The sequence below is a fragment of the Symphodus melops genome (assembly GCF_947650265.1).
Source record: "Symphodus melops genome assembly, chromosome: 12".
NCBI classification, from domain to species: Eukaryota; Metazoa; Chordata; class Actinopteri; order Labriformes; family Labridae; genus Symphodus; species Symphodus melops.
Window position 1 is genome coordinate 12,747,814 of NC_136702.1, and position 9,750 is coordinate 12,757,563.

At 39.2% G+C, this 9,750-nt stretch overlaps 1 protein-coding gene across 2 annotated transcripts; it reads right to left on the minus strand.

The window, feature by feature from the left end:
- Positions 1 to 252: 252 nt before the first annotated feature.
- Positions 253 to 9,454, minus strand: arsh (arylsulfatase H). Of its 2 annotated transcripts, XM_079357734.1 has the most exons (11): positions 9,356 to 9,454; positions 8,577 to 8,732; positions 7,946 to 8,067; positions 7,706 to 7,828; positions 7,162 to 7,364; positions 5,578 to 5,798; positions 4,688 to 4,824; positions 4,330 to 4,467; positions 3,859 to 4,018; positions 2,996 to 3,117; positions 253 to 1,313 (listed from the first exon to the last, which is right to left on the minus strand). In XM_079357734.1, exons 1-11 carry the CDS (start codon positions 9,358 to 9,360, stop codon positions 904 to 906), a joined length of 1,797 nt encoding a protein of 598 aa, XP_079213860.1. In that variant the 5' UTR covers positions 9,361 to 9,454; the 3' UTR covers positions 253 to 903. The 2 variants fall into 2 exon arrangements, with proteins under 2 accessions (XP_079213860.1, XP_079213861.1); XM_079357735.1 differs by lacking the exon at positions 9,356 to 9,454 and having other exon boundaries at positions 8,593 to 8,728.
- Between the last annotated feature and the right edge of the window lie 296 nt (positions 9,455 to 9,750).

The following is a 9,750-nucleotide window of genomic DNA, read 5'->3' on the forward strand; positions in this document are numbered from 1 at the left end:
GTGGATCCTTTCTTTCATTTCGTTCCTCATTCTCTCTCCCTCCCTTGATTCATTCCTTTCCTACACAATAAAAAGGAATAAAAAAAATCAAGTAAACATTATGAAAAAAGCTAAAAAAAAAAAGGAGTCATAAGCACAAAACCTTGCTGCTGTTCATAATGTTAGCAGAGTATTTACCTTAAACATACAAAAGGGCAATAACAGATCTGAGTGGTAGTGACTATAAATATAAATCATTGAGTAAGACAGAACTTAAGTTTTTTAGCTTTTAGCACATTTTATTTTGTAATAAAGCTTTTTTTTTTTAAATCTTACTTTGAGATACAAAAAAAAGAGAGAGATCCATCACTTCATGTATACTTCACGTCATGTAAACGACACACTTAAACATCATGTTCAAGTACAGATGCAACTTGATTTTTTTTACAGTGTTATGTTCCAGTAACATGTACAGCTCAGGGCATCTTTCCTTTTCTAGTTTTATTCAGTTGAAATGCATTTTCAAGCAAATTGCGGTGACGGGTCATAAATTTAACTTCAGTTTTAAAGGTGTGAGGAAGACTGTTTGTTTTTAAATTATTGAAAGACAAAAAAAGTCATTGTACTTTACCAATTATAAAAATGTAGGTACAACAAGGTTTCCAAATGGTTCAGGGGAGTTGTTGAAAATGTCATACAAAAGTGCAGCAGCACAGTTTTTACAGCAAGTCTGCAGCCCAAACTTTGTCATGTCAAGTGTCTGAAATGTTAAAAGCTTGAGGATGCACCCTCAACCACTGAGAGGACTGCAGTATATTATTCATGAAAATGGGAGAACCTTGCTGTGGTTTCCAGAGGAGCTTCATCAAAGCCCAAGATAACTTTTATCCCCCACTTTTTTTGACCGTCTGGCAGCTATTTCCATTAAATATTTCCTGTTCCCTCTTTGCAGCCGCAGAATGGAAAAGTCCCACAGCAGGGCTGCAGCCAGGGTCTCCACAAAATCTTTTCCCACGTCAACTGGCTTTGAACACTGCGAGCGTCTGTGCTGGACTTTTCAGAAGTGTCACCAGACTCCCGTTTGTTTGGGAAGGTATTTTTATGTTTCTCTACAGCTTTAGCAGTCTGCTTGAGGATTTCCGCATATCGTGGCTCAGTATCAGGAGTCAGTGGACGGGACTCTGAAGGGTCGTGGAAAAGGTCATACAGCAGCGGAGGGTTGTGGTGTGTCACATATTCTCCATGACACAGACAGACCTTAGTGTCATAGCATCCTACGGCTCCAGGGGGGGAGAAGTTGGGTGTGAAAAAGTGCATCTTAAAGATGGAGTCACCTGGACAGAAATCACATCAGGGTATGTCGTTATCAGAAGATTGTGCAACATCTCAGAGGTAATTAAAATATATACTGTTTTAGGTTGAACTTTTACATTTTCCTTTTCAAGATGACCACATTAAGACACCAATCTATCTTTAAGAGAGAATTTGTTGAAATATTGGAGAAATAATATAAGCTATTCTCATGAGAAAAGTTTTAACTGCCTCAACTAATAAGAAAAAGAAGTTCCTAAAGGTCATGAAGTGTCAAAATAAAGGGTCTGTTTTATTTAGGTTAACAATAGAATACATGTAGAAATTCTACGCTAAGCATGTGATTCTGAATTTAATATAAACCTTTATAAAAAAAAAATAAACAGAAAGTTTCTGAACAAAAGTGTCCTATTTTTTCCCCTACATTCACATGTTTAGAAATGTAGATATAGACTACAAGCCAGAATTCATTATGATCAAGCATGCTTTTGTTTTTAACGGCAACAAGCTCATAAATGTTTGTCATAAACTGTATAATTTCTGACTAACAAACATCTATTGGAGACATTTAAGTACTGGACAGCAGGGTAGATGAGTGTCCAGGGTTGACATGGGCCCGAACGAATACTGTCCAGTACTTTTCAGCATGATATAAACATCATAGATATTGAGGAAGCTGACCAAGAATTGCCTCATGAATAAAGGCGTACCAGTGTAAAAGCCTACGGGTCGCCAGAACAGGCCATCCAACCCGAGAATACAAGTCACAATTAAAACTGTGACTAAGCACAAACGGCTTTGTTTTTGGACTCCTAAAGAATCAACCTAAGGTTTATATGTTGTTATGTGTTTCTTACACATCAGAAGTGAGGATAAAATGGGATTTTTTTTTTTATTTATCTGCGTCCATGTGTCATGCACCCCAATTAAAAAAAGTCAGGACACGCCCTTGTTCGTCAGGCCAACAGTTTGTTAAAATCGTCAGTAAATCTTAAACAGGAAGTGGCTATAACGCTGCAAGAGAGTTTACCTTTAAGTTTGGATGAACACATTGATCTATGTAAAATTTACATTCATTTGACCTTTTTCCAGCAAAACTTTTTACAAGCTTCTTCTATGAGCAAGAAGAAGCATTTTAATCCATCTATTAATCAGTGGTACGGGGACATTTTTAAAGTTTTGCCTACGGAAGGCTGAAGTTTAGTGCTTACGGGAAACAAAAGGGTTTTCGGTAAGTTATGGGAACCATTCCTAAACCACCTCCCCCAAGGACCTACTAAGCATTTACCTCTGTAAATACCTAATGCTCCTTGGGTGCTGTTTACCACAATGCTGTCTTTGTTGTGTATTCCCCGTTCCATGGTAAATTTCTGAAATCTGTGCTATAGATCCGTCCATGCATGATAATATCTTGAAAAATATTTTTATGTTTTGTTTCAGTTGTCTTTCAATCCCAGGTGATCTGTAATTTATTCATACAAGGCGTTGCTGTCATGTGTTTGTTTCTTTGTCCTGTTTGTTCAAAGAGTTAATATATCATTTCACCTTTTATCGTGTGGTGCTGTTTTTGTAAATGCCTGAACAATGTAATGCTTCAAATCAACACAAGTGTGCTTCCACAAGGTAACCATCAGACCTCATAAAAGTCTAAAATAGTCGCCAGCTATATATTTGAATCCCCTCCTGTGTCAATGTGTGAACTCACTTCCAGGTGGGTGCCAGCGTACAGCATTCAGGTAGACTCCGCAGTAATGGAACATGAATTCATGTTTGGATCGCTCTACTTTTCCCTCCAACAGAGGCATGAGGTTGTGGCCGTCTATTTGTCTGGCAAAAAAAGTACAAGTAAGACAAAGAGAGGAAGGAGTGTAAAGCCTGGAAAGAGATGTGCCTTGAAATCAAGGAAAGAGCAAAAACTACAAGCGAACCTAAAGAGATACATCATAACATATAAAATAAGATGCAAAAACTACTATTAAATTAAGATCAAAAAACAGCACATGGTTGTAAATGATTACTAGGTAACTGTGTTATTTACATCAATGGTTCTCAACTGGTGGGTTGTGGAGGCATTTTCAGTGGGTCGCGAAGGCTTGCCAGGAAAAAAGTCTGTGAGACATCTTTCTTTTTTTGGTTCAGATTCAGTGACGCGTTTTTTGTGACCGAGCTCCAAACTGCACATTTCTTTCCGGAAATAGAGGAGTAGGAGCTGGTGTCCTGAGGCCAGACGAGTTGAGAGCCACTGATTTACATCACCTACAATGCTTTCCAAGTTAACGTGAATTAGTTTGTGCACATCAGCCTCCTCCTAAAAAAAACCCCTCTTGTTTTATTCATAGATAAAGACGGTTGTTTTGGACTCGAAGCGTTCATCAACAAAACAGTTGGATAATTATGCTCCAGTTAATTGTATCCATTGTCTTCCATATAATGTAACTCTAATTCAGTTGATTATTACATTCAAGAAGTACAGATCATCTCTAAACTTTCTAAGAATAATATTAGTTCTCTATGGACAGTACACAAAATACAAACCCAAAGCAACGTACAGCATGAGAGGGTGTTTACCTGTCAGGTTCGGTGTCCTTGGCCAAATATTTCAGTGTTGGATACAAGTCCATGAGGCTGGTGGGTTCATCCACTACTCTCCCAGCTGGCAGTCTGCCAGGCCAGCGGAAAATACCAGGCACCCTGATCCCCCCCTCCCAGCCACCCATAGCTTTCCCACCTATAGGCGAGAAGTTACACAACACAAACACCTCTATTGTTGCTGTAGATGCTGTAGATATATACAAGAGGGCATTTTACTAAGCCCCAGACTTGTTAGGAGAATTATTCCAATGAATGCTGCTGAGAATATTTCAACCCCAGGGACATTACTTTCTGGAAGATTTCGAATAAATATACATAACTAAACTTCCTGAGCTTTTAATCATGCTTTGTTAGGCGTTTAAATGATGATTTAAGAATAACTGTTTGCCGTCTGCTGTAGACAAACAGTCATTGAAAAAGAAAAAAAAAAAGTGAACCCATGCGTACCTTTATAGATGCTATTCCAGCCTCCTTTCTGGCCAACTTTAGAATCTGAGTCCTCGAGGTGTCCACCGTGATCAGACGTGAAGTACATCAGGGTGTTGTTGGTGAGGCCCAGGGAGTCCACTGTCTTTGTCATCTCACCTAAAAGACATATTAATGTTGCATTAGAGGCAGCAGTTTGCTTTTTCCCTAACCATTAAATACCATAAGCAGAAAACAGAAATGAATGCTGGGATGTTTGTATTCTTAAATCATAGAGCTGGATGTTCGTCGGCCTCGCTAACCAGTTAACCAGCCACAAACTGAGAAGCTAGCCACAAGCTAGAACTTACCGTTTAAAATGAGATGCAAATTTACCCACCTATCATCCAGTCCATTTCTTCTAGGTTGTCACCATAGCGACCATGGCTGCTTTTTCCAGCAAAGGCAGGGGTTTTAAAAAGCGGCACGTGAATATGAGCCAATGAGAAGAAGAGGAGGAATGGACGGTTGACGTTGCTGAAGAACAGAGGAAAAAAAAGTCATGAATGTTTTTTTACGGTCAAGTATGATGACACACGGTTAGCTCCACAAATATTTCTCCTGACACCTGATAAAGCTTATTACTAAGTAGACCTCCACTCAACAAGAGAAACATCTGGAAAACAGAAAACCTTTTCTTTACAGGGACACCATTAAGGTTCCAAGTTTATATAAAGTCCATCACACATACTCGATTGTGCAGCATTACACACTGTGTTTATTAGTCTGCAAAAGGTACACATCCACTAGTTAAAATCTGAATGAGCTTTGGGCTGAGAGCAACAAACGAGGCATGTTTTTTATTAAATTCACTAAAAACAGTTATGAAGATTCTGTAAAAAAAAATCCACTTTTACTTTTGAAGATGCTTTTGAGTAATCGAAAAGATGATTCGTTTGCCTAAGGACCAAAAAAAAATTAAAACTATGTTGGGGAAACATCAGCTGCATTCGTGAGATTAAAGAAAGAGCCACAGGAAAAGCACAAATTAAATGTGTTTGTGTGGCCTAAACAAATTTATTTTACTGTATTGATTCCCTTAGGGAAAATTAAATAAAAATATACACATTATAAATAAATAACTGTAAATTAATACAGTTATTTATTTTTTATTTTACTGTATTGATCCCTAGAGCGGAATCATGATGCAATTGTGATTGTACAACGTTCTTTTTCCAGATTTCTTTTTAAAGGAACAATCTCCACATTATTTTCCTGCTGCCTTCCTACCTCTTTATAAACGCCTGTGCTTCTCCCAGCAGCCTCTGCGGCACCGTCTCCACTGTCATCGGCTGCTCGATCACCTCTTGGTTCCTCATGAGGATACAGTTCCAGGTTGGCAGGAGTTTAAAGGGTATGTACCACACTGCGGCTGCTAGGACACTGAGCAAAAACAGTGCGACGAGGAGACCCAGGTTCATCTCGAAGAGGCCAAACACATGAACACACACCTGAAACAACAAATGCACCAAGTGGCTTTAAAAGGAAAGCAAGTTAAACCACCAGCATACAGAAAAGCAAAAAAGAGCTTATTATCTTTAATATACAATACTAACATTAAGTATTGCTGCTAAATGTACATCTTTTTTAAGAGTCTCAAACATACTCAGAACATTTTCATTTGTTTAACTTTAGGGTTTATCTCCAAGTCATTTCTCTGATGTACATGTACAAAAGACTTCCACGATTATGCCAGTAGATGGCATCACAAACCAAAACTGTTCATTTTGTGAAACTATTGAATTGTATATTTGATCAAAAGATCTGTTCTCGATACACAGAGCTGAGCATGGTTTTATTCCCTCCTCTCTTCGGGCTGAGCACTGCGATGGTACTGAATCATACACAACAGACACTGAGGCTGAAACGGCTTCATTTCCACTGCCACCCTCTTTTCTTTTTTTAATGATTTGAGGACTAAATACGTGATGGTAGGAATAAACTGTGGGCACATTAGAGGGAAGAATAGAAAAAACATGTCTTGTAGAAACTACATTAAAAACAAGCAGAACTCTTATCATTGCCAAGATAAGACTATAGGGTCAGATACCTCAAAAACAAAACCCTTACAAATAAGGGTCATTGAAAGAAAGCAGTTTCTTGTGAGAGATATTTACAAGCAGAAATCAGTGTAAATCAATGAATGTATGCAAAGCTGTTTTTGTTTGGGGTTTTTTTTACATTTTTTTTAAGACTTATGCTTGGATTGCGTTTATAATAAACATAAGCTTCCAGACATCCATACTTCTCCTAAATGTTGCATCTCCCTAAAGCAAAATGTTCTTCTGCTTCGCTACGATTGTAGAAACAAAAGGAGACATCCATCCACATTCATCGTACGCCACGTCTCACAGTGTGAGCATTTCCACTCGAGTTAACACACGTCCTGCCAGCCGTCAATTCAGACTTCCTCTTTAATATTAATGCAGGTTTTATGGCTCTCAGTTTGCTCCGCATGTTGCACAGCCGGTTTCTATTCATCCCTTTATTACCAAGTCCTATCCCCTAAAACAGGTTTCAAGCTGACATAACTGAGTTTTACAATCGCAGCTTCTGTTTCCAGTCTTGTTTTTTTTTTCAAGCCCACGGCTCATATCGAGCTGATTACGTATTTGTTATTTTGCTTTGGGGTGAACAGAACAGCCACTCTTTGTTTTTCACTTTATTTTTTGACTGTCAAACTCAATGTATCTCTGTCTGTCTTGTATGGCTTTGATTTCACATTCCAGCTGTGGTAGTATGTTCTCATATAAGCTGCCATTTTACGCCATTACACATATGCTTCCATGTAATGGTTAACAATACCACCCTTACCAGAGTGAAAAGTCCAGCTCCGAGCATCATGGTCAGATTTTGGAGCGTGTGCTGGAGGTCTGCCAGGACGTCGCTCCCCTCCCCGGGCACACAGTCATTAAAGAGGGTGAAGGGCAGCCCGTAGAAGTAGCTGAAGCCCTGCTGGTTTGGATGGTGGCAGTGGTCTCCTCTTTGCTCACAGTTCACACCTAAATGCCACTTACCTGCAGAAGCAGTGAAAAAAAAAAGAAAAAAAAAAGGAGTGACTGGAATGTAAAAAAACAAGACAGACTTTATTTGCAACAAAAAGAATTCTCATGCTAAATGCAAACCATGTAAAGCATACCGTTTTCTGCCCATGCTTGTAAAGCGTGAAAATAATAATGTACTTTAATGCATCTTAAATTGTGTCTTTGAGTTCAAGCACTTGAAGAAATCACACTACATATTCTGTCACCTCGCATCCAGCTGTGTGTAAACATTCATGTGTTATGCAGTGCAGGGAACTCAGCTTTCAGCCCAACATGAGGAACCTGTGAATGTATGATCGCATGACATTTCTCACCTACTAGACCGGTGGTGTATCCTTGCTGCTGCAGCCTCTTAGCGAAGGTGGTCTCAGCTGGTGGCAGCCCACCTGAACCGCCGAGGAACAGCAGAACCTGTACACGGCCTGTGCTTCCCAGTCCTACACAACACACATCCAAAAAATAAGCAAATATGCACACATGTCAATCATCCCTGTTCATATACAACCAGGATGCTCGTCAGCTTCACACTGTAAATAGTTCGAAGTATCACTTACCTGAGCGCACTGCATAGCGCCCGGTCATGAAAGCGGCTCGACTTGGGGTGCAAAGGGGAGCGGCTGCAATGTGCTGAGTCAGCTTCACTCCTTCAGCAGCCAGTCGGTCTACATTTGGGGTCCTACAGAGAGAAGATGGGTGTAAAATAGAAACAAGAGAGACAAACAAGTTAATCATAAAGAAGCAGCACATCAGAGAGAGACAGGAGAGCAAGACATAATGAATAAAAAAGCCTCGACATTCCCCATTTTTACATTTTGTCTTGCTTGGAATGCCTGGTTTCCTCCACTTTTGTTTATCCCCATGTTTTCCACGAGCACCCATCACACTCAAGCCCAGCACAGTTTAGCAGATGGCTGTTCCGTCATGAGCCCGGGTCTGCTGAAGATCTCTGCCTGTTAAAGGGACGTTTTTTTTCTTGCCATGCTATGACGGATTAAGCTGGGCTCTTGTACTATAGCCATAAGTAAGGTCCTTTACCTGCTTTTTGTAAAGTGTCTTGAGATAAAACCTGTTATGAATTGACACTATACAAATAAAGATTGATTGACTTTCTCATCCATTCTGGCCACAATGAGAAACCAGTGACCCCTCCCCCCCTTTTTTGGCTTCATATTCATAAATATTTACCTGATGGTGTCATTACCGTAGCATCCTATATCGCCGATGCCCAGGTCATCCACCATCATCAGAACAATGTTGGGCTTCTTCTCCATCTCCTCCCGTGTGACATCACTTCCTGCGGCCAGGAGGACGGGGAGGATGAGATGTGCCAACAGGGGAGACCTATGAGTGAAAGATATGAAGACATGGTGGAAATATCAAGTGAATTCGAAGAAGAATACACCACAGATAGTATTTACTATCTGATGGAGCAGTTACACATTATTTTAAGAAGTGATTTACTGTTCCAAAATCAAACATGAAATACAGTTTTTGTCATTTAAATTACTGTGAATTATACCATATAACTTTATAGAATCTTCTGCTCAGTGCACCTGTTCCTCCATACAGTAAAAAACTACAAAAATGTCCGTCTCTCTATCAGTGAAAGTTCCCTTGAGCTAATCAGAACTGCAGGTTTTACAACTTGGACATTTGCCTTCTGTAGCAGGAGTAATTGATTTTCTTAAGATCTACTGACACATGTATGCCGTTAGCCTATTGTCTACAGTAGACTTTAAAAATATCAACACATAAAATTACAAATGCACATTAGTTAGTAAGTGAAAAAAAATGTACACTGCACAGTTGGCAAGCAGAGCAAAACATAAAGTGGACTTGTAGTTGTGATGACTTCCGCTTTTTTTTTTTCGTTTACTCGGCTGCGTTTAGGGTAGCCTACAGGAGTCAACAAATTTACATTTTGCAGTTTAAAGAAGACAAATGTAATAGCCACGTAGACTCACCTCATGACAGTACAATACACTGATTCATGAAAGTACAGCGTCTCCTCCTCTGCGCATGCGTACCCTGCTTCCTGAAAAACTTCATCGGCGCGCAAGAAGATTTACCTTAATGTTTGTAGCAAGGGCGCACACAAAGAAAAGGTCATTACTGTATTTCGGATAGATGGTACTGTGGTATTGGTATATGGAGCCCCGAAATCATTAAGTGTTAAAAGGCCTAAATGTTTTTTTTTTTTTTTTTCATTTCACATTTTGTTTGTATATATATATATATATATATATCTACATTTAAAAGTTAACATTTTATCACGATCAATGTTAAAGAGGATATCTCTGAGATTGAGTTCACCCAAGATATATATATATATATATATATATATATATATATATATGAG

Bases quoted from the DNA above. Each gene is read 5' to 3' on its own strand.
- arsh (XM_079357734.1), bottom strand. The intron at 8,068-8,576 runs GTAAATATTTAT...TTCTCTCTGTAG, and splicing joins TACGGTAATGACACCATCAG to GACCCCAAATGTAGACCGAC. The intron at 7,365-7,705 runs GTGAGAAATGTC...CTGCTTCTGCAG, and splicing joins ATACACCACCGGTCTAGTAG to GTAAGTGGCATTTAGGTGTG.